This window comes from Hylobates moloch, unplaced genomic scaffold (genome assembly GCF_009828535.3).
Source record: "Hylobates moloch isolate HMO894 unplaced genomic scaffold, HMol_V3 SCAFFOLD_11, whole genome shotgun sequence".
Classification (NCBI taxonomy): Eukaryota; Metazoa; Chordata; class Mammalia; order Primates; family Hylobatidae; genus Hylobates; species Hylobates moloch.
Window position 1 is genome coordinate 98,232,113 of NW_026652286.1, and position 24,055 is coordinate 98,256,167.

Sequence of the window (24,055 nt, forward strand, 5' to 3'; positions counted from 1 at the left end):
ACTTTGTCTTGGATAATTTAGTTATAGTTTTGAGAAATTAGCCCTGAGAAAGCCTGGATTATATGACTTAATCACATTTATATTTGGTAGAAGACTCAGATTATCACCTGTTCTAAAGTCTATATGTATATTGCTACTGTGTATTCATGAAGGGAGAAAGACCCTCCTAGATAGTGGTGTACTGAGTAATAATCGAGGGAAGCCATTAAACATCTGGTTGAGACCTTTACTGTGTGCAAGACAAAATATGGAATTAAAAATTGTTGCTGGGGCCAGGCATGGTAACTGATGGCTGGGATTCCAGCACTTTGGCAGCGGCCAAGGCAGGAGGATCACTTGAGTCCAGGAGTTCGAGACCAGTCTGGGCAACATAGTAAAACCCCGTCTCTATTAAATATAAAAGAGGTTAGGCTGGGCATGGTGGCTCATGCCTGTAATCCCAGCACTTTGGGAGGCTGAGGCGGGTGGATCACCTGAGGTTAGGAGTTCAAGACCAGCCTGGCCAGCACGGTGAAATCTCATCTCTACTAAAAATACAAAAAATTAGCCAGGCGTGGTGACACACACCTGTAATCCCAGCGGCTCAGAAGGCTGAGGCAGGAGAATCGCTTGAACCCAGGAGGCAGAGGTTGCAGTGAACTGAGATCACGGCATTGCACTCTAGCCCGGGCAAGAAGAGCAAAACTCCATTTCAAAAAAAAAGGTTAAAAAAAAAATTGTTGCTGGGAGTTGTAAACCAAGTTTGAAGGTTTATGCAGTTGATGGAGGGTTTTTAAGTGGTGGGCATCTTTGAAGTGAACACTTTCCAGCTTGGGCAGAAAAAAATTGTAAAAGACATGGTTTAAAGTAAGGTTTACTTCCAACATTCTCCTATGACATCTCTGGTCATTTAACAATAGTATTGCAGACAACTACTTCCAGATTGCTATGGGTGTGGTTTGTAGAAGACTTCAGTATTTCATCAGCTTGTAAGTGATAAGTGATTGTCTTATTTAAGCTTAGTTCCTTAAAACTAAGTTTTAAAAGTAGGCTTAGTTATTTAAGCAGTCACATCTTTGCTACCTGAAATTTATATTTGTACCATGTAGAAGCATCTCATAAACTATTGGAATAAAGAAAAAAGAAACATCTCAGTTTGGTTTAAAAGGGTGAAGGAGGCTGGGCATGGTGGCTCACGCATGTAATCCCAGCACTTTGGGAGGCTCGAGGCGGGTGGATCATGAGGTCAGGAATCCAAGACCAGCCTGGCCAACATGGTGAAATCCTGTCTCTACTAAAAATACAAAAATTAGCTGGGCATGGTGGCGTATGCCTCTAGTCCCAGCTACTTGGGAGGCTGAGGCAGGAGAATCACTTCAACCTGGGAGGTGGAGGTTGCAGTAAGCCAAGATCGCACCACTGCACACCAGCCTGGGTGACAGAGTGAGACTCTGTTTTAGGGGGGAAAAAAGGGTCAGGGATGTTGAGTGGATGAAGGTATATGATTTTTATCCCCAGCACTGTGCCTGGCTGAAGAAAATGTGTAAAGGTTTAAATGACTGGAAGTGAGGAATCTCGAGTTTTATTAGCATAGTTGAGCAGCCAAGCCTTTTGTATAAAGGCTAGATTAGGCATATCTGTGATAAGAGAAATGTGACAATCTCAAATGAGTTATATACACAAAGCAGTGTAAATTTTTCTTGCCTTTCACGAGGGTATTGTCACTGAGAGCAGTGATTAGGAAATGGGTCAAAAAGAGACTAGACTATTTTTGCCAAGTTCAGAATACCTGTTTGAGGCAGACTAATAATTAGTAACCAAAAACAAGGGAGCTCACAAAACTAAAAATGAAAATTTGGTTGAGTTTTAATCACAAAACCAGTAGGATCTGAGGAACTGTTCCCAGAAGCACTTTTCAAGGGATAGACATCACAGCTTGGACAGGTATATGTAATAGAAAACACAACCCTTTTGATTCTATCTATAGAGCTGAGTTGTCTGTTATAGCAACTCTCAAAATCAGAAAGTAGATGCTTTAGATCTGAGTACGTTAAGCCTGCTAGAAACTTAAATGACACATTCATGTACTGATGTGTTAACTGCTCTGCACTTAATAAAAGGATAGCATCTATGAGAGAAAAGGCAACTATAGTTGTCCATTCACTGTCCTCATTTTCCACCCACAAATATTACTTTATTTTCTGATTATAGCAGTAGTACGTTCATTCTGCTCCTTTATGTGTGTTTACCTCCACCATTGAGATTGCTCTGGTGAAGGTTATCTGTTCATCAGTAGTGGGGTGGAATAGATAGTTTAGCAGTCATCTCACCTTTTATTAACATATTCTGGGCTGGGTGCAGTGGTTCACGCCTGTAATCCCAGCACTTTGGGAGGCCGAGGCGGGCGGATCATGGGGTCAGGAGATCGAGGTCATCCTGGCTAACATGGTGAAACCCCGTCTCTACTAAAAATAAAAAAAATTAGCCGGGCGAGGTGGCATGTGCCTGTGGTCCCAGCTACTCAGGAGTCTGAGGCAGGAGAATCGTTTGAAACTGCGAGGCAGAGGTTGCAGTGAGCCGAGATCGCACCACTGCACTCCAGCCTGGGCGACAGGGTGATCTCAAAATAAAAACAAAACGATATTCTGCCTAAGTTGCATAACCTACAGCAGTTAAAAGGAAGCTGACTTTAGATCAGTGTAATTTACACCTTTGTAACAACGAGAGCCATACACCAGTACGAATTTTGGATGGACCTAAAATGAGTCTGCAGAACCACTGAAGGATCAAGTGAGGGAATTATGATTTAATCATGTAACAAGCATTTGAGCACCTTCTCTGTCAGGTACTAAGCAAGGGACTGGGGACTCAAGGTTGAACCAGAAAGATATGATTACTGCCTTCTAGGACCTGACGGTCCAGTGAGAGAGACTGACAAGCAAATGACTATGCAAAAATTTCAAGAATTACATGATCAGCTATTTTTCCATAGGTCTCAAAGCTGGATCAAACACTGGAATTCAGGGAATCTTTGAGTAAAATGAGCAATTAGGCCATATGTTCAGCCTGTCCTTGTACTCATTCTGATTTCAAATTTAGATATTCTGTAGTGCTTTGAGACCTAGAGAAAAAAAACAATGACCATTTAATCATTTAGGTAAGTTCCTCTAATCATTCCTCTTCACAAGGAATCAACATCGGAATCAGCTCAGCAGCTTTTCCAACACACAAGTAACACCTGGCTCTGGAGGAAACTTAAGTAATTATGGAAACAAAAGCTGATTTAAAAAATTATAATAACTATTTTCACAGGGATTTCAGAAGCTACTGCATCCATAACGTAAGAACAGATTTGGCTGGGCACGGTGGCTCACGCCTGTAATCCCAGCCCTTTGGGAGGCCGAGGTGGGCAGATCACGAGGTCAGGAGATTGAGACCATCCTGGCTAACATGGTGAAACCCCATCTCTACTAAAAGTACAAATAATTAGCCGGGCGTGGTGGCGGGCGCCTGTAGTCCCAGGTACTTGGGAGGCTGAGGCAGGAGAATGGCGTGAACCCGGGAGGTGGAGCTTGCAGTGAGCCGAGATTCTGCCACTGGACTCCAGCCTGGGCAACAGAGTGAGACTCCATCTCAAAAAAAAAAAAAAAAAAAGAACAGATTATTGTAAAAGAACAGAATAGGAAAGCTCTTGGAAATTAAAGCAGTTATGGAAATTTTAAAAAATGAGATGGCTTATAAAAGTGACACTGGCCAGGCGCGGTGGCTCAAGCCTGTAGTCCCAGCACTTTGGGAGGCTGAGGTGGGCAGATCACAAGGTCAGGAGACCAAGACCATCCTGTCTAACACGGTGAAACCCTGTCTCTACAAAAAGTACAAAAAATTAGCTGGGCGTGGTGGCACAAGCCTGTAGTCCCAGCTACTCGGGAGGCTGAGGCAGAAGAGTCGCTTGAACCCAGGAGGCAGAGGTTGCAGTGAGCCGAGATCACACCACTGCACTCCAGCCTGGGCGACAGAGAGAGACTCCGTCCCTGCCCCCCACCAAATAAAAAGTGGCACTGGCCGGGTGTGGTGGCTCATGCCTGTAATCCCAGCACTTTGGGAGGCCGAGGTGGGTGGACTGCTTGAACTCAGGAGTTTGAGACCAGCCTGGGCAACATGGTGAAACCCTGTCTCTACAAAAAAATACAAAAATTAGCCGTGGTGGCTCCCGCCTGTGTTTTCCGCTACTCGAGGGCTGAGGCAAGAGGATCCTTTGAGCCCAGGAGGTTGAGGCTGCAGTGAGCTGAGATTGTACCACTGCACTCCAGCCTGGGTGACAGAATGAGACCCTGTCTCAAGGAAAAAAAAAAAAAAAGTGATACTGAAGAGGCTAAATTAGTGAACTGCAAGATAATATTGAGGAAATCTTCCAGAACAAATAGCAAAAAGATCAAGAAAAAGTTAAGAATGGTAGAGGTATCCAAGAACCAGAAGATAAAACATTTGTCCAACAGCAACTTCAGAAAATGAGAATAGAAAAATGGAGATGAATAAAATCAAAGAACACTTCCTGAACTGATGATACAAATTGTAGTTTTCAGACTGAAAGGGCCTGCCAAATGTAAAGCAGAAAAAAATGAAAGAAGATGAAACACATAGATGAAATCTCTAAGGAAAGACAATTTATCAGAGAGGGAAATAGATTACCCATAAAAGAATGTGACTCAGATTGGCATCAGGTTTCTTAAGGCACAGTGGCTCACAGACAATATAGTCACAACGCCTTGAAAGTGTGCTTTTATGTGTCTGTGTGCATACGGGGTGGGGTGGGTAGGTCCCAATTTTGTTTCTAAAATTCTAAACCCAGCCACGCTATTAAGGACAAAATACAGATATTTTCTAACACGCAAAAGCAATGTTTGCTTCCATTCAGCTTTTCTAAAACACTTAAAAAAAAATTCATCAAAAGTGAAAAATAAATCTAAGAAATAGCAAGATGTCTTATCAGATGATAATCTATGAAAAAAAAAAAGAACTATGTCTTATTAAGACAAAACACCCAACCAAATAACATGAAACAGTGGAATCCAGAAGTGCATTCAGGGGAAATCCCGGTAATACAACTTTGCACACACTAGAAACGTGGTTTCTGGAGAGAACCGCTTCGAGAACACAGATACTATTACTCTGGTTGCTACAGATGAGATGAAGGCATGAGTTTCATTTGATCAATGATATACAAGAAAGGTAAACTGATACTTTAAGAAAAATCAAAAGCTCTACAAAAAAGTTCTGACTTCTACATCAAAACATTCCTTTTAAGCAACTGATGAAATAGTAAAAGCATTGCTTTCTGAAACAACCAATTCAAAACTTTTGGACTTATAAATCAGGAGGGAGGAGGATTAACTGATACACTATAATTCATGTATAAACTGTAGGTTTATTTTATTTTATTTTGAGACGAAGTTTCACTCTTGTTGCCTAGGCCGGAATGCAATGGCGCAATCTCGGCTCACCGCGACCTGCGCCTCCCAGGTTCAAGAGATTCGCCTGCCTCAGCCTCCCGAGTAGCTGGAATCATAGGAATGCGCCACCACACCCAGCTAATTTTGTATTTTGAGTAGAGACGAGGTTTCTCCATGTTGGTCAGGCTGGTCTTGAATTCCCGACCTCAGGTGATCTGCCAGCCTTGGCGCCCCAAAGTGCTGGGATTACAGGCATGAGCCACGGTGCCCGGCCTATTTATTATTTTATTTAGAGATAGAGTCTTTCTTGCTCTGTTGCCCAGGCTGGAGTGAAGTGGCATGATCACAGCTCATTGCCGCCTAACTTCTGGGCTCAAGCAATCCTCCTGCCTCAGCCTCCTCAGTAGTTGGGATTACAGGCCAGCACGACCATGTCCAGCTAATTTTTAAAAATTATTTTTGTAGACACTACATCTCATCATGTTGCCCAGGCTGACCCCCAGCCTCAAGCCATCCTCTCGCCTCAACCTCCCAAAGTGCTCGGATTACAATCTTGAGCCACGAGGCCTGGACCTCAAGGTTTGTTTATAATAATTATAAATATTTTCCTGAGTTTGTTTTCCTTTGATTTTATTCACAAATAAGCCTTTCCTCATGGACTGGTATCAAAGACTCATCCTAAAAATAGGATTAGATTTTCAAACTTTGTTCTTTTTTTTTTTGAGACAGAGTCTCGCTCTGTTGCCCAGGCTGGAGTGTGATGGCGTGATCTCAGCTCACTGCAACCTCCGCCTCCCGGGTTCAAGCGGTTCTCCTGCCTCAGCCTCCTGAGTAGCTGGGATTACAGGCACACGCCACCAGGCCCGGCTAATTTTTGTATATTTAGTAGAGACAGGGTTTCGCTATGTTGGTCAGGCTGGTCTCGAAATCCTGACCTCGTGATCCGCCCGCCTCGGCCTCCCAAAATGCTGGGATTACAGATGTGAGCCACCACACCCGGCCCCAAACTTTATTCTTTAATAGTACATTTTGACGCGAAAAGGTTTACTTAATTTCATCACTTGGAAGCTTAAATGTATTCTCTTTAAGAAACATGTTTAATACTTTTTTTTTTTTTGGTGGCGGAGTCTTGCTCTGTTGTCCAGGCTGGAGTGCAATGGCACGATCTCAGCTCACTGCAACCTCTGCCTCCTGGGTTGAAGCAATTCTCCTGCCTCAGCCTCCTGAGTAGCTGAGATTACAGGAGCCCACCATCTCGCCTGGCCTTTGAAAAAAATTAATAAAAAATCTAACATCTTAATATTCTTTTTCTTTTTTTGAGACGGAGTTTCGCTCTTGCTGCCCAAAGTGCAATGGCACGATCTTGGCTCACTGCAACCTCCGCCTCCTGGGTTCAAGCGATTCAACTGCCTCAGCCTCCCAAGTAGCTGGGATTACAGGATCCTGACACCAAGCCCAGCTAATTTTTGTATTTTTAGTAGAGATGGGGTTTCACCATGTTGGCCAGGATGGTCTCCATCTCCTGACCTCGTGATCCGCCCGCCTTGGCCTCCCAAAGTGCTGGGATTACAGGCGTGAGCCACCGCGCCCGACCGAAACTCCTATTTTGAAGAAGCATTTACTTCAAGTTCTGTAATTCCTTCAGGCTCAGCTTCAGTTTCCTTTTGTTAAAGTAAAATTACATCGAACACTTACTATTAAAAACAAAACAAAACAAAAAGCAGATCTATTGAATCACAACGTCCTGGGGCGAGCCTGGTCATGTGAATTTTTTAAAAAATACATGTGATTCTGAAGCACTTATTTAAATAATGACCTTTCAATAAGTGGTGGGTTCCGTTCATGGGAGAATAGGAAGCTGCGTGAGTGGCAGAGGCAACAAGTTCGAAGAGCTGCGGGACGTTCCCACTCTCTGGTGTAGCCTTGGCTCACCGAGGCGCGCAGGGAGTGGAAGTGCCTGAGGATAAAGGTGTATATGTGCGAGTCTGAGATGATGGAATTGCTGCTGAAACTTCGTCCCCTTCTCTGCCCTCGGCAAACTTATTGGGGGTCGGGGAGCGCGTGGGGTGCGAGAGAAGAGAGGCAAGTTAGGATAGGGAGAGCGGCTCTCTGGCGGGTATCTTAACAAAGGGCTGAACTGACTAAGCATGGCCGGGCTGCCTCCCGATCTCCCGAGGAAGCCCGCTTGCTGCTGGGGAGGGCTGTGCCTCCGCGGCGGTGGCTGTCTCAGCCGGCAGTAGAGACGCTTCCAGCTTAGCCCCGACAACCCCTTTAGGCCTAGGCACGCTCTTTCACAAAGCCAGGGGCTGTGAACTCTGTCAAGGTTCCCAGGTCCATCGCAGTTACCAGAGCACAGCAAAAGCTCGAGTCAACTATCAGGCACATCCTGCAAAAGAACTTTCTGGACCAGTAAGCGTTTGAGTTTTAATTGAGAATAAATAGGTAGAAAATGCTTCCCTCCTCTCCTTTCACCTTGTATTAGGTAACAATTTCTACCTTAAAAAAAACGGAGACGAGCGGCTCCGCATTCCGAGTTACTAGGACTTGGAGCAACGGCCTATTGCAGCGTAGTTTCCGCTTCTTGTCACATGACGGGAGTCAGCGAGCCACGCCTTTCCACCGCGACTCCCCGTGGGTCCGCAAACCGACACGTCACTCCTCGGCCCTCAACCAAACTGCTTGGGGGCGCATTCTTTTCGCGCTCTTGACTCCTACGCGCCGGCCTATAACAGCTCGGCGGGAGCATACAGACCCGCCTCTAGACTGCGAAGTGATAGCTGTAATGACCAATTAACAACTGGAATCGCGGCCCGATTTGTGCCTTCGGATTTGACAGACAATTCCGGGATCCTATCGCTCTCCCGAAGCGTCCTATTGGCCTGGAGCCAGCCAACGGGGGAGCGGTCCGGGAGGCTGACCCGGCTGCTGCCAGGGTTGGGTGCGCCGCTGAACGGATGGCTGAGGGAGCCCCGCGGATGGTTTAGGGAAGCCGGCCAGGTGAGAAGGCCGTAGAACGTAACTTGAAAATCAGCGGCAGGTACAGTCCATGGCGTTGATGGGGCTGAACGAAGTGCAGGAGGCAAAACTCTAAATGGGGTTGGAGAGCAGAGCTTAGGGCCTTGCAGAGGAGAGGGCGTGGGGCGTGGTGTGGGGGCTTCCTGGATGGAAGGATGTGAAGGTCTGGGGAGGGAGGGTAAGGTGGGTCTTGAGGACAGAGCGTGGGAAAGACTGGGTCCTGGGACTAGTTATGGAGGGGAAGTCGCGTAGGATGCTGGGGTGATGAGTGTCCCGCGCTGAGGGGTATCAGAGATGGTCAGTTCTTTGAGGGTGGGAAGAAGAGGGAGGTGGGACCCGCTGGAGAGACCGGAAGGGAGAAGAGTAAAAGATTGTGAGAGGGTGTGGAAACGTGTGTAGGAAAACGGGGCTGGGGAAATTGCAGTCTGGGAAACTAGAGGTAGGGTGGCAGGAGATGCCACAGCTTGCAGGGCACAGTTGAGGAGAGCAGATTGGTAAGTGTTTGAAGAAAGGTGTCTTTGCTCTTATTTGCTTGGCGGTGTGCGAAAGTGACCAAAGAGCACGAGATGAAATCTCCCTTATGGCCCTGCCCTAAATGACTAGCTCGTTTACTCAGTTTTCAGGTAGAGATCCTAGCAGTCTCATTTTGGTGTGTGGCTCATATCAACGCAGTGGTGTTAAGTTTGTTCCTATTTCAGGCATTCCAGAAAACAGCTGCAAACCCTGAGAGATACGGCTGGATTGTTGACCTCCTGGAGTAGTTAGGCCTTTATTTTTAGTTGCAAAATAAGGTTTCCCTTTGGGACTATACTTAAACACATTTCTAAAACTGCTCTTCTGGGACAGTTAATTATGGAAAACATGCTTGACTTCTCAGTGTTGGGGCTAGCATTCTATATGCCTTCCACCTAGTCCAGTGTTGTTGCTGTTGTTGTTCTTCTCCTTTATTCCAATAATAGTGGGAGAAAAGATTCACGGAGGAGGACAGACAAAGGTCTATTAAGAGATACACAAGTACAACTAGATAGGAATAATTTCTTGTGTTCTATAGGATAACTATTATGAGGAGTATAATTAACAAAAATACACAATTTATTGTATATTTTCAGATAGCTAGAAGAGTGGATTTTGAATATTCCTAAGACAAAAAAATAGGTCGGGCACAGTGGCTTATGCCTGTAATCCCAGCACTTTGGGAGGCCGAGGCAGGTGGATCACGAGGTCACGAGATCAAGACCAGCCTGACCAACATGGTGAAACCCCGTCTCTACTAAAAACAGAAAAATTAGCAGGGCGTGGTGGCACACGCCTGTAATCCCAGCTACTCGGGAGGCTGAGGCAGGAGAATTGCTTGAACCTGGGAAGCGGAGGTTGCAGTGAGCCGAGATCGTGCCACTTCACTCCAGCCTGGTGAAGGAGCGAGACTCCATCTCAAAAAATAAATAAATAAATAAATAAATCTACTACTATCTACTAATTATCCTGACTTGATCTGATCATTACACATTATATACATGTACCAAAGTGTCACACTGTACTCCATAAATATGTACAATTATATGTCAGTCAAAAAGAATAAAAGCAAAACGTCTTGAACGATGTTACATATCCTTTGTTATAGTCGTTATAACTTAGCCTTTGATCACCTTGTAATTTTAGAAAGTAGGGCCAGGCGTGGTAGCTCATGCCTGTAATCCCAGCACTTTGGGAGGCTGAGGTGGACAGATCATGAGGTCAAGAGATCCAGAACACCCTGGCCAACATGGTAAAACCCCGTCTCTACTAAAAATACAAAAATTAGCTGGGTGTGGTGGCGCACACCTGTAGTCCCAGCTTCTCAGGAGGCTGAGGCAGGAGAATCGCTTGAACCCAGGAGGTGGAGGTTGCAGTGAGCCGAGATGCCACTACTGCACTCTAGCCTGGTGACAGAGTGAGACTCCGTCTCAAAAAAAAAAAAAAGATAGTAGTACTGTCTTATACAAGAATAACTAACCTATGGTAGATTAATGCTATATTGCTATATAAATAATTCATATCTCTCATGTGATTTCCATTTTGAACTGCCTACAGATAGTGTCCCTCAACATTTTAATCTACTTTTTTTAATCCCCTGACTCTTCTGCTTCAGTAGGAAAAATTCGTTTTCTTTCCCTCTAGATTATCATCTGATGCCATCAGACTGTCTCTGTGTAATTTAATCAGTCTCTTAAATCAGCATTGTCAGTTACAGAGATGCCTTGAGACAGATGATTGGAAGTGGGTATAGATCTGAGCAGTCGTTACAGTCTGATATATGGGATTGAGAGCACAGTGGATCTGTGTTTGTGTACCTCCTCCTGTTCGTGAGTGCATGATTGTACCTGCATTGGTTATCAGTTATGCTCTTAGTTGACCCGACAGCCCCATTGGGATTTGGAAAAGAAAAAAGTTTATAGCCATTCAGTTGAAGTTTAAATTTAGGGCTTGAAATTGTGTTGATTCAGTCGTGACTTCTATTTTTCCTCTTAATGCCTTTCACTTTTTTTTTTTCCTTTTTAAAGAGAGGAGGTCTGGCTCCGTTGTCCAGGCTGGAGTGCAGTGGTGTGATCCTAGCTCACTGCAGCCTCCAACTCCTGCCTCAGCCTCCTGAATAGCTGGGACTGCAGGTGCAGACCACAAGCCTGCATAATTTTATACAATTTTTTTTGTGGAGATGGGGTTTTGCTGTATTGCTCAGATTGGTCTTGAACTCCTGGCTTCAGGCGATCCTCCCTCCTTAGCCTCCGAAATTGCTGGGGCTTGCACTTCTGGTCTCATTGTTTATTTCCTGCCTTCCCCCCCCCACCCCCCGTACAGTCCTGCCTTTTCCTGAGTGCTCTCTTTCTCCATTTTGTTATTTTTCAGTATTTCCAATCTTTCCTGTTTATTTTTTATCTCTTCCTTGTGCTATACTATTGCTAATTGTGCTTATGTACTTGTTAGCTGTGAAGGAGTGGGAAATAAAATTATGGATGGTTTATTCTGACCACTCCATTTTAGTCTTGACACATTGACCTGACTTATGCCTACTTCCTTGCAAGTTGATCATACTTTAGGCCAGGCTTGGATATTAGTCTTAGCCTTGACCCTCCCTGGTGTTTTTGCTAGCTCTTATGTCCTTTATGATTCCCTCTCATCATAAAATATGAAAATTAAGTAAATTGAAGGTGTTCAATATCTTGTGGTCTTGACTTTTTCATTTTAGCTGATCGTCGTGTGTTGCCACCCATTCATGTCAAGATGACTAAATTTGGATTTTTGCGATTGTCCTATGAGAAGCAGGACACACTTCTGAAGCTTCTCATTCTGTCAATGGCTGCTGTATTATGTGAGTGTGCATGTGAACCTCTCTTTGGGGATAGAAAGAAGAAAGTCTAGAAAAAAATTGAAAATCGCTATCTTAAAATGCCTTGTTCTTTTTAGCAGATTGTTATGTTTTTCCATTCCTCATCAGTATGATTTTATGAAGGCAAAATAAAAGGAATATAAAAGTCAGGGCTATGGGCCACGCGTGGTGGCTCATGCCTGTAATCCCAGCACTTTGGGAGACTGGGGCGGGTGGATCACTTGAGGCTGGGAGTTTGAGACCAGCCTGGCCAACATGATGAAACCCTGTCTCTACTAAAAATACAAAAACTAGTTGAGTGTGGTGGTGGATGCCTGTATTCCCAGCTACTTGGGAGGCTGAGGCACGAGAATCGCTCAAGCCTGGGAGGCAGAGGTTGCAGTAAACCGAGATTGCACCACTGCACTCTAGCCTGGGCAACAGAGCAAGACTCTGTCTCAAAAAAAAAAAAAAAGGGCTATGATCATCTTTGAAATAATGGGAAGCATGCTGTGCCAATTCTATTTTCTCACAGGGCTGAAAGTGATATTGGGGACCCTTGGATAACTGATTTTTATAAAAGACAATTATCTTCAATTTAGGTGCCTCCTATAGTATTTTCGAAAGTCTCTTGAGAGTTTACTCTGTATTTTAGATTTTCTGGGTCTTCATGAGTCCTAGGTATAGTTTTGCTTGCCATACCTATTACTTTGCTCCAAGGTTAAGTTTAGTTATGTGTGTATGGTGGGGGAGTCAGCATATATAAAAGATGACCATGTAAGTTGAGTTTGGTATTAGTAGGTGAATGTAATGTTATAGGCTTTTGTAATTAGTTAACTGTGACCTATGAAAGTGGAAAATGCAGATGCCATTGTCAGGGGAAAGTAAACTTCTCTTGTTTCCTTTATGTGGGGAGAGATGGATAAAGACTTTATTCAGGGATTATTTTATATTTTCTGTGACCTCTCTACTGGATAATACTGTCTTCATTATAATACTATATCTGCTTCTTTCATGGCACATAACCAATAAAATATTAACTCTCTGGTTTTTGCAGCCTTCTCCACTCGTCTCTTTGCTGTCCTGAGATTTGAAAGTGTTATCCATGAGTTTGATCCGTGAGTACCTTTGCTTGATCTGGTATTATTTCCTTTGGGAGGCATTCAGGTTCATGGGTTTCAAATTCAAATTTCAGTCAGCTCTCAGTGATAGAGATGTGCTTTCAGTACATTTAACGGAAAAAAAAAAACCTTAAAGGCTTCCAAAGGAGATAATTATCTCCTTTTAAGACCCATGTGTTGGAGTCCAGGCACAGTGGCTCACACCTGTAATCCCAGCACTTTGGGAGGCCGAGGTGGAGGGATCACTTGAGCTCAGGAGTTCGAGACCAGCCTGGGCAACATGGTGAAACCCCATCTCTACAAAAAAAAAAAAAAAAAAAAAAAAAAAAGTGTGTGTGTTGGAATTGACCAAGTCTCTGAAACTCAAAAAATGTGAGAAGCATTGCTAGTATGTCTGCCTATCACTTAAGATCTGGCTAGGCTAAGAGAATTCTGGCTGCTCAGTTTGGTAAAAGTTTGTGATGCAGATTGAAGGAAAGGGTCCTGGTGTGTATTCCAGGCTCAGAAGAGAATCACAAATGATAAACTTGAGATTCATGACATTTTGCTGTTTGTTTGTTTAGCAATTTATGTGATAGAAGTTGGGCTTCTTAGTTAAATTCTAGGGTGATGAAAAAAACTCGAAGTTATCAGTTTGATTAGGAATTTTGTTCATTAGATGAAAAAGATATAGTGGAAGTCCTTAGTGGTATTAATAACTAGCAGTTACTTTGTTCCAAGTGCCAATTTGCAGATTATCTCTAAATCCTTTCAGCAACCCTTTAAGATGTAGGTACTATTATTCCCTTCTTAGAAATGAGGAGACTCCACTGGGCACAGTGGCTCACGCCTGTAATCCCAGCACTGTGGGAGGCCAAGGCGGGCGGATCACAAGGTCAGGAGTTCGAGATCAGCCTGGCCAACATAGTAAAACCCCATCTCTACTAAAAATACAAAAATTAGCTGGACATGGTGGCATGTGCCTGTAATCCCAGCTACTCTAGAGACTGAGGCAGGAGAATCGCTTGAACCCAGGAGGTGGAGGTTGCAGTGAGCCAAGATCGTGCCACTGTACTCCAGGCTGGTCTACAGAGCAAGGCTCCATCTCAAAAAAAAAGAAAAAGAAAAGAAATGAGGAGACTCAGGCTGGGAGTGGTTATCTAAGGTTGCTTATTCAGTACATGGAGAAACCATGATTTGAATGTTGGTTTGTCTGACTCCAGAGACTGCAGTCACTGTGTTATATTGCCTAAAGTTAAGGCTTATAACAAATTTGGAGGGCCAAAATCATAGGTTCTTGAAATATTATTGATATCTTAAAAACAGTATATTCAATCTTGTGGAGTATTGATTGAAAATGCCTGCATCTATTTGCAAATTTATAATTTTGTTTTGTGTAGATATTTGAAAGCATTTTGGAAGCATTACAAATATTCTGTTTGGGGCCTCCCAAATTCAGTTTATATTTTTTCTCATGAATGAGGAAACATGTCCTTTCGTTTTTTCTTTTTTTGTTTGAGATTGGGTCTGACTCTGTCACCCAAGCTGAAGTGCAGTGGTGTGATTACGGCTTACTGCAGCCTTGACTTGTGGGGCCCAAGTGATCCTCCCACCTCAGTTTCCCAAGTAGCTGGGACCACAGGCATGTGCCACCATACCTAGCTAATTTTTTAAAAATTTTTTGTAGAGATGGAGTCTCACTATCTTGCCCAGGCTGGTCTCAAACTCCTGGGCTCAAGCAATCCTCCCTCCTCAGCCTCCCCAAGTACTGGCATTACAGGCATGGGCCTCCATGCCCAGCCTCCTTTTGTTTCTCGATCCCAATCTGTTAGGCTTCTTTCTCAGACCCTCTGAATGAACAAATTGATGTTAGATAATCAGGGAATGCAAGAGCATCTGCTTTGTCGTCAAGAGCTGTTAGGGACCATAAGGGACTTGACACTTCCTTTTGCAGAGGAGGAAACTGATTCCCAGAGTGGTGAACGCAGTCCAGACCTATTCCTACTAACTTATACTTCCTCTGTCACTCTGCCTCTCTTACTGGTAGGTAAAGGACACAATTCTGACACATACTGATGTCTGCAACCCTCATCTCTTCTGTTTCTGACAGTCACCAAAATAACATCAGTGACAAACAGTAAGAGAGATTTCTGCCATCTGTTGCTTCTGTTTACTTCAGCTTTCAAAACTTGACTGACCAAGGAGGAAATAGGGTTAGAGAGGTGGGCAGAGAGGACGGTTAGTCATGATTATCCATAGTAATTAAACTGTCTCTAGTTTGAGACTCTTTTTGTTTATTTTTGTCTGTCTTCCTTTTTTTTGGAAACAGGGTCTTGCTGTGTCACCCAGGCTGAAGTTCAGTGGCTCAATTATGGCTCATGCAGCCTCAACTTCCTGGGCTCAAGTGATCCTCCCACCTCAGCCTACCGAGTAGCTGGGACTACAGGCACGCGCCACCACGCCTGGCTAATTTTTGTATTTTTTGTAGATTGGGTCTTGTCATGTTATACAGGCTGGTCTCAAACTTCTGTGCTCAAGCGATCCATCCACCTCTGCCTCCCAAAGTGCTGGGATAACAGGCATGGACCACTACGCCGGCCTCTTACTTATTTTTATTTATTATATTATTAATTTTTTTTGAGATGGAGTTTCACTCTTGTTGCCCAGGCTGGAGTGCAATGGCACACTCTCAGCTCACCACAACCTCTGCCTCCTGGGTTCAGTGATTCTCCTGCCTCAGCCTCCCAAGTAGCTAGGATTACAGGCATGTGCCACCACGCCTGTCTCATTTTGTATTTTTAGTAAAGACGGGGTTTCTCCATGTTGGTCAGGCTGGTCTCGAACTCCTGACCTCAGGTGATCCACCCGCGTTGGCCTCCCAAAATGCTGGGATTACAGGAGTGAGCCACCACGCCTGGCCTTATTATTATTATTATTTATTTTATTTTTTGATACAGGGTCTTGCTCTGTCACCAGGCTGGAGTGCAGTGGCATGATCAGGGCTCACTGAAGCTTCAACCTCCCTGGGCTCAGGTGATCCTCTTATTTCAGCCTCCTGAGTAGCTGGGACTACAGGCGTGTGCCACTAAGTCCTGCTGATTTTTGTATTTTTTTTTTTTTAGAAACAGGGTCTCGCTATGTTGCCCAGGCTGATCTTGAACTCCTGAGCTCAAGTGATCCACCTGCCTTGGCCTACTAAAGTACTGGGATTACAGGTGTTAGCTACCTCATCCAGCCTTCTTTCTTTTTAAATAAGAAACTTAAGGACTTATATATTTTGGGCCTAAAGAACTGTCTTTCCATTTATAGCTCTTAAGCATTTTATATCAAATATTTTTCATGTGGTCTACATATCTGTGTATCTTTCTATATTTTTTTGAGAAAGGGTCTTGCTCTGTTGCCCAGTCTGGAGCACAGTGTTGCGATCATGGCTCACTGTAGCCTTGACCTCCTGGGCTCAAGCAGTCATCCCACTTCAACCTCCTGAGTAGCTGGGAGTATAGGTGTGTGCCACCATGCCTGGCTAATTTTTAAAAAATGTTTTGTAGAGACGGAGTCTCACTGTGTTGCCCAGGCTGGTCTTGAACTGGGCTTAAGTGATCCTCTCGCCTCAGTCGTCCAAAGTGCTGGGCTTACAGGCATGAGCTGCCATGCCTGGCTGGAATCTATATTTTTATGCTACTATATAGGTGACATAAGAAGCATTTTAGATAACCACATGAGTAGACTTTGTTAAAAGTTTAAACACTGATTAAGAAAGTTGTGTTATGAAGTAGGTTAAAATTTTTTCATCCTGCATATAATGGTATACCAACATCTTTAAAGATTCTCATCACTGGAAATTATTCATGTGTCTTTGTGTGCAGTATAGATTTTTAAAAATATGTTCCTGTCACTTGAAAGCCAGAATCTGGCCAGGCATGGTGGCTTATGCCTGTAATCCAAGCACTTTGGGAGGCCAGGGCAGGTGGATCACCTGAGGTCAGGAGTTTGAGACCAGCCTGGCCAATATGGTGAAACCCTGCCTCTACTAAAAATACAAAAATTAGCTGGGCGTTGTGGCGAGCGCCTGTAATCCCAATTACTTTCAGAAGGCTGAGGCAGGAGAATGGCTTGAACTCCGTAGGCAGAGGTTGCAGTGAGCCAAGATCGTGCCATTGTGCTCCAGCCTGGGCAACAAGAGCGAAACTCCGTCTCAAAAAAAAAAAAAAAAAAAAAAAAAGCCAAAATCTATTGGTGCCCACATCTCAGTGGCTTTGTCTTCATGGTGCTTGAATTCTCTGACCGGTCCTAATGCTTACCACATGTCAGCTTGATGAAGTATCCCATTTGATTGCTTTGTTACAATGTTAGGCTCCAGTTTCTTTTTTTTTTTTTTTTGCACACAAAACAATAAACATTCTCCAAAAGTACATACAAACAAAAATATGCATATCAAACATATTAGGAAGGCTGCACATGGGAAGACCGGGAATAGAAATGGGGGGTGGGAATTAAAGAAAATAAATGAGAGAGGGACTTTGCATGGATCAATGATAACAACTCAATCCTCTATTTGACAAAGAAGGAGAAGGAAGAGGAAGAAAAAGAAAGTGGGATAAAGGATCAGAAAGGGAGGAAAATAGAAAAAATTAGAGTATGACTCCAGGGTAGACCTGCCTTGCCGTCGCTTGGTTGGTTGGTTGGTTTGTCAGTTGTAATTTTTCACGTTTCGCCATGTTGGCCAGGCTGGTCCCGAACTCCCAGCCTCAAGTGATCAACCCGCCTCGGCCTCCCAGAGTACTGGGACTACAGGAGTGAGCCACCATGCCCAGCCCCCACATTGCTTCTGGCCTCTGTGGTAGACCTCCCAGACGGGGCGGCCGGGCAGAGGGACGGGGCGGCCGGGCAGAGGCGCTCCTCACTTCCCAGACGGGGCGTAGGCTCCAGTTTCATTTCCTTTTTATTTATTTATTTATTTTTCTGTGGCGGAGTCTTGCTCTGTTGCCCAGGCTGGAGTGCAGTGGCGATCTCGGCTCACTGTAACCTACGCCTCCCAGCTTCTAGCCATTCTCCTGCCTCAGCCTCCTGAGTAGCTGGGATTACAGGCACGTGCCACCATGCCCAGCTAATTTTTGTATTTTTAGTAGAGACGGGGTTTCACCATGTTCGTCAGGCTAGTCTCGAACTCCTGACCTTGTGATCCACCTGCCTCGGCCTCCCAAAGTGCTGGGATTACAGGCGTGAGCCACTGCACCCGGCTCATTTCCTTATGAGAGAAGCAGTGCTTTAGTTGAGACAAGCATGGAGATAGAAGTAAACAGACTTATGGTAGTGTGAAATGATTTTCATGGCATAATATTTGATGCTAAACTGATTTTTCATTGAGTAATGCCGAATTTCTCAATGGTGTATCCTGAGGAGCAAAATTCACCACAAATTTACAACAAAGTTTATTTCTTGCTATAGGTACTTTAATTATCGGACTACCAGGTTCCTGGCTGAAGAGGGGTTTTATAAATTCCATAACTGGTTTGATGACCGGGCCTGGTACCCTTTGGGACGAATCATTGGAGGAACAATTTACCCAGGTAAGGAGACCAGATGTGTTTTTAAAAAAACAAACAAACAAACAAAAACAAATATTTGTATGCTAGAGAACCAGTTTCTTGTATTTCTTTCTTTTTTTTTTCTTTTTTTTTTTTTTTTTTTGCAGTGACGCAATCTCGGCTCACTGCAAGCTCTGCCTCCCGGGTTCACGCCATTCTCCTGCCTCAGCCCCCTGAGTAGCTGGGACTACAGGCGCCCGCCACCGCGCCCGGCTAATTTTTTGTATTTTTAGTAGAGACGGGGTTTCACCGTGGTCTCGATCTCCTGACCTCGTGATCCGCCCGCCTCGGCCTCCCAAAGTGCTGGGATTACAGGCTTGAGCCACCGCGCAGTTTCTTTTATTTCTAATAGCTTTGTCTTGTGACACTTGTAATTTCATCCTGATTACAGGTTCCTAAAAGTGCATCTTATATAAACAGGAGTACATTTGTAGTAGAGTGGAGATGGGTGGTTTTTATACATTCTAGACTTCTGATTGAATCCTTAGGAGAGAAATTTATAGGCTTACTGCAGTTGCTATGTTAGTATTTCTGGTGATTTGTTAAGACTTTAACATAGTCACTTTATTGTATCTGGGATTTTCCCTTTCTTTTTCCCGTAAGTTCTGGTACGACAACCTAATGGAGTTTCTTCTTCCTGTTACAGGTTTAATGATCACCTCTGCTGCAATCTACCATGTACTCCATTTTTTCCACATCACCATCGACATTCGGAATGTCTGTGTGTTCCTGGCCCCTCTCTTCTCCTCCTTCACTACCATCGTCACGTACCACCTTACCAAAGAGCTCAAGGTGAAGGATTTGGGGTGACAGGAGGCTTGGGAATGAATGTTATTGAGCCTCTCTAATAAATGCTGGAGGGTGGGGGACAGAGCCTTAGAAAGGAAGGGAGCCAGAGGGTAAAGACAGCTTTTACTGGGCCAGATTAATTGGGTTCATTCCAACCCCTTTCTGGAATATGTGTTTTTTTTATCATTAGCAACTGTTTGTCCTTATGAGAGTACAGTTGAAAGTGAAATGTAAATTGCTACGTGAAGAAAAAAACATTTAAATGCAAAATGTGAGGTTTGGATTTTGAAGTCCTCACAATGTAAGGGAGAGGAAAAAAACACTACATGAAACATTCCAAAATGGTTAGTTTTTCCTACCAGGAATGTACTCAGCAATCATTTGTTGATTTAAAAAAATTTTTTTTTTATTTTAAAATTCTTAAGCCATTTGGCTTCCGTAGTAGACTCCATAACGCTGACTCTCTTCTTCCAGGTTTCAGCGTTGCTGACCTTGGCTCCCTAGGTGCTATTCTTAGTTTGTGCTGTGGTGTTAGAGAGATACCTGAGAGGTGATAAACTAGTAGGGGGTTTGGGAAGCCTGAATTTAGTTTGGAAAACTTTTTCATCCTTCTCCTTGCTGCCCTTTCCCAAATTTGACTCTTTCAACAGACATGTCTTTACTTTTTTGGAATGTGGCTTATATCTGTTCCTTTCTCCTGAGCTCAAAGGGTGCCTGGTGATATTTAAGCTTTATTGCCTAAGCTCCTGGCGTCTTCAGTTTAGGTGGATTATCACTTAGCTTTCTTGGGTTTTTAACTGAAATCATAATTTTCTTCCTTTGATTGTCCTTGCATGGCTTTTAGAGGTGTGACTGGTGTTCCAATGATGTACAGATATTGTTAGGGGTAGAGACTTACAAGCTTGGGGAGATTGGTAGCCAAACAGCCCATTCTGGGACAGCATTGATGTTTGACATCTCACTTGATTTGTCTGTCCTCAGCATATGTGTTTTCAGTGTCAGGTTTGGTGTCATCATGGGGAATTGGTCATGAAGTTTTTAGCTTTCTTGTGCTGTGAGCATTTCTAGCATTTCTAACATCTCACATCTACCTTCGAAATTGTTGGACTGTTTTCTGGGCCCCTTATAAAGAGAATGGACTAGTGGATCCTCTATTCTTTCTCAGCATTGTATTGGTGTTAAAGTCTTACTACCTTTTTTTCTTATAGGATGCAGGGGCTGGGCTTCTTGCTGCTGCCATGATTGCTGTAGTTCCTGGATATATCTCCCGATCTGTGGCTGGCTCCTATGATAATGAAGGTAAGACTTTTAAAATGCTGAAGAAGATCTTCTCACCTCATTATCCAACAGAGCTTCACAAAGTGCAGTCTATGGTTTAGCAATAATAAAAATGGTAACTGGGTGAGAAGATTAGAAATGGGCAGGAACGGATCTTGGACAAGCTCATGTTCTCTTCCCATCATCCTTTCCAGAAACGTAGTTGGTAACTTTTCTTTGTTTTTTTTTTTGAGGCGGAGTCTCGCTCTATTGCCCAGGCTGGAGTGCAGTGGCGCAATCTCGGCTCACTGCAAGCTCCGCCTCCCGGGTTCACGCCATTCTCCTGCCTCAGCCTCTCCGAGTAGCTGGGACTACAGGCGCCCGCCACCACGCCCGGCTAATTTTTTGTATTTTTAGTAGAGACGGGGTTTCACCGTGGTCTCGATCTCCCGACCTCGTGATCCGCCCGCCTCGGCCTCCCAAAGTGCTGGGATTACAAGCGTGAGCCACCGCGCCCGGCCCGTAGTTGGTAACTTTTCTTACAAGTCTTTGGTTCATCTCTGCAGTCATAAAATAGTTAACTATTGTTTTAACATTATAATCATTTGCTTTATTTTCCTACATAAAGGGAATAGATGTCCTTAAAATTTTAATGACTTATTGACTTATTTTCAATTCAACATACATTTGTTTAATGTTATTGGGAAAACATAGTATTAAGTGTTAGATAATGAATAAGATAGCTTTGTGCATAATTATAAGAAATTAAAGAGATAGATAATGAATAAGGTTATATTGGCCCATCATCTATTAAGGAAGATTAAAATGGACATATAAATATAACTCCAGTGACAGGAGATAGTACTATGTGCCATGATAAAAATTTGAACAGAGTACTTCAGGAATGTAGTGAAAGGAGAGATTTGGGGCTGTGCTTGGTGGCTCACGCCCTGTTATCCAGTACTTTCGGAGGCTGAGGTGGGTGGATCATTTGAGCTCAGGAGTTTGAGACCAGCCTGGGCAACCCTGTCATTATAAGAAATACAAAAATTAGCTGGGCATGGTAGTATGTGCCTGTAGTCCCAACTACTCTGGAGACTGAAGTAGGAGGATCACTTGAGCCTGGGAGGTTGAGGCTGTAGTGAGCTGTGATTGCCACTGCACTTCAGCCTAGTAATAGAGCAAGACCCTGTTTTTTTTGTTGTTGTTGTTGTTTTTATTTTTATTTTTTTAAGAAAAAAAAAAAAAAAACAAAAGCAGATTCGGGAATCAAGGAAGGCTTTTTGGAAGTGGCTGAGGGTCAACTGGGTCCTGAAGTTGAGACTTCATTAGGGAGATATCAAGGAAAGGGGCAATTGGGGCATGAGTATTATATGTTAAGACGTAGAGGCAGGATGATGAATGATAGTATAAGATGTCTTTAGAACTATACTAGCAGGATGTTCAGTGCTTGGAAAGAATGACAATAATGGCCAATATTTACTTAATGTTTATTATATGCTAGGTACTCTTCTAAGTGCTTTACAGGCATTAATTATATTTGTTTTCAGAACACTTTTATGAAGTAGATATTCTTCTTACATGAAACTGAAACAAAAGGAAGTAAATAATTTGCCTAAAATTACACTATTACTTGGTAGTAGATCCAGGCAGTCTGTTCCAGAACAGCATTCTTAATGACTATACTAGCCTGGCCTCTTGTTGAATTTTTGGTGTGTCCTTTCTGCAGGGATTGCCATCTTTTGCATGCTACTCACCTACTACATGTGGATCAAGGCAGTAAAGACTGGTTCCATCTGTTGGGCAGCTAAGTGTGCCCTTGCTTATTTCTACATGGTAACTTTTTCTACATGTTTTTAATTTTTAAAGTTCTCTCAATACGGTATTTCCTGTGGGTACTTATTGTTTTACCAACTTTCTTTTCTGGTAGGTTCCCCTAAATTTTTTTCTTTTCCAGTATATTTTTTCTGTTCATACTTACATATACATGTAGACTTCCTTAATTGCTTCTACTTGCTCACATATCCCTAAATCCTCTGTATGATCTTACAGTAGATTGCATTTAGATTAATTCTGAGGCTTGAGTCCCTCTCGTTATGTGATCATGACACCAGCAACCACAAGGGAGCAGGGGATTGAGTTACAGTGATGGGTTTGAACTTGATTTTATATTTTCTTTTTTAAAATTTTTTTTATTTTGTGTGACCTGTACATGTAAGGACTTGATTTTCCTGGTTAAAAAAAAAAAAATCAGTTATTTGAACTCTTTAAGCCATTTGGCATAAATAAAGTTATAGTTACTATAAGTGTTCTTTAACAAGTCACAGGTGATATCCTACAATATAGTGGTGGTGGTCTGAGGAGGCATACTCAAAGGAACTGTTTTTTTCTATTCCATCATAGGTCTCGTCATGGGGAGGTTATGTGTTCCTGATCAACTTGATTCCTCTCCACGTCCTGGTGCTGATGCTCACAGGCCGTTTCTCCCACCGGATCTACGTGGCCTACTGTACTGTTTACTGCCTGGGCACTATACTTTCTATGCAGATCTCCTTTGTGGGTTTCCAGGTGAGCCCTTGACTGAGTAGGGTTTTCAGCTGCTACTTTTTCTATGCAGCCCCAACTAGACTGATTTATCTTAGATTCTGTTAAGAATAGTACGACTTATTCACAGCCTTTATATTGAACTACTTGTGTTAATTGAAGCAACAGAATTACTGGTCATTAAAGTTTGCATCCGGGAGTGTGCTAATATTTGCTCCGTGGAGTTTGAATTCCACAGCTCTTACTTTGGCTTTAAGTTTGTGGGAAGGGGAGGGATATTGAGTTGAGTTGAGTTCAGATGAGTGATCAAAGTTAAAATTTCCAGTCCTTTTAATGCAGATGACCCCATGTAGTAGCAGAGAATCCTAATCTTAATGGCATCTAATTGTAAGTGCTTCAGGAAGTAAAGCACAAACCTTTAACCACATTGCTCCACAGGGTTAACAGACAACTGTTAAATCAAAGAATAATGTGGTGTGTTTGATTTCTCTTGTGAAATTATCATGAAAGTGCAAACCTTATCTAGAGGTCAACAAGTATTTCTTTACTGATCACCTACTGCAGATTGTTCCCAACTTATGAAGTGTGACTTAACGATTTTTTGACTTTAGAATGGTGTGAAAGTGATCTGCATTGAGTAGAAACCGTACTTCCAGTACCCATACAAGCGTTCTGTTTTTCACTTTCAGTACAGTAGTCAATAAATTACACGAGATTCTCAACACTTTATTATAAAATAGGCTTTATGTTAGATGATTTTGCCCAACTGTAGGCTAATGTTAAATGTTCTGAGCATGTTTAAGGTAGTCTACGCTAAGCTGTGATGTTCCATAGGCTAGGTGTATTAAATGCATTTTCTACTTAAGATATTTTCAACTTAAAATGGGTTTATGGGGATGTAACCCAATCATAAGTTGAAAAGCATTTGTATATGCAGTTTGCTAATCACTTGAACATGTAAAAAGAATAAAAATATGGTCATAGTCCTTA

The 24,055-nt window shown here is 43.2% G+C and overlaps 1 protein-coding gene across 4 annotated transcripts in view; it reads left to right on the plus strand.

Annotated features, from left to right (window-relative positions):
- The first annotated feature begins 8,271 nt into the window (after positions 1–8,271).
- The window catches only part of STT3A (STT3 oligosaccharyltransferase complex catalytic subunit A), a 30,218-nt gene continuing 14,434 nt past the window's right edge, over positions 8,272–24,055 (plus strand). Inside the window, exons 1-8 of one of the 4 annotated variants that reach the window (XM_032167822.2) lie at positions 8,272–8,426; positions 11,668–11,790; positions 12,845–12,905; positions 18,336–18,457; positions 19,122–19,267; positions 20,473–20,563; positions 22,251–22,357; positions 22,925–23,089. In XM_032167822.2, coding sequence (XP_032023713.1) covers positions 11,703–11,790; positions 12,845–12,905; positions 18,336–18,457; positions 19,122–19,267; positions 20,473–20,563; positions 22,251–22,357; positions 22,925–23,089 — 780 coding nt within the window. In that variant the 5' untranslated portion in view covers positions 8,272–8,426; positions 11,668–11,702. Of the gene's footprint in view, positions 8,467–11,667; positions 11,791–12,844; positions 12,906–14,934; positions 15,025–18,335; positions 18,458–19,121; positions 19,268–20,472; positions 20,564–22,250; positions 22,358–22,924; positions 23,090–24,055 lie in introns of those variants that run through there. The other 3 variants (XM_032167823.2, XM_032167824.2, XM_058446674.1) reach the window with 3 other exon arrangements.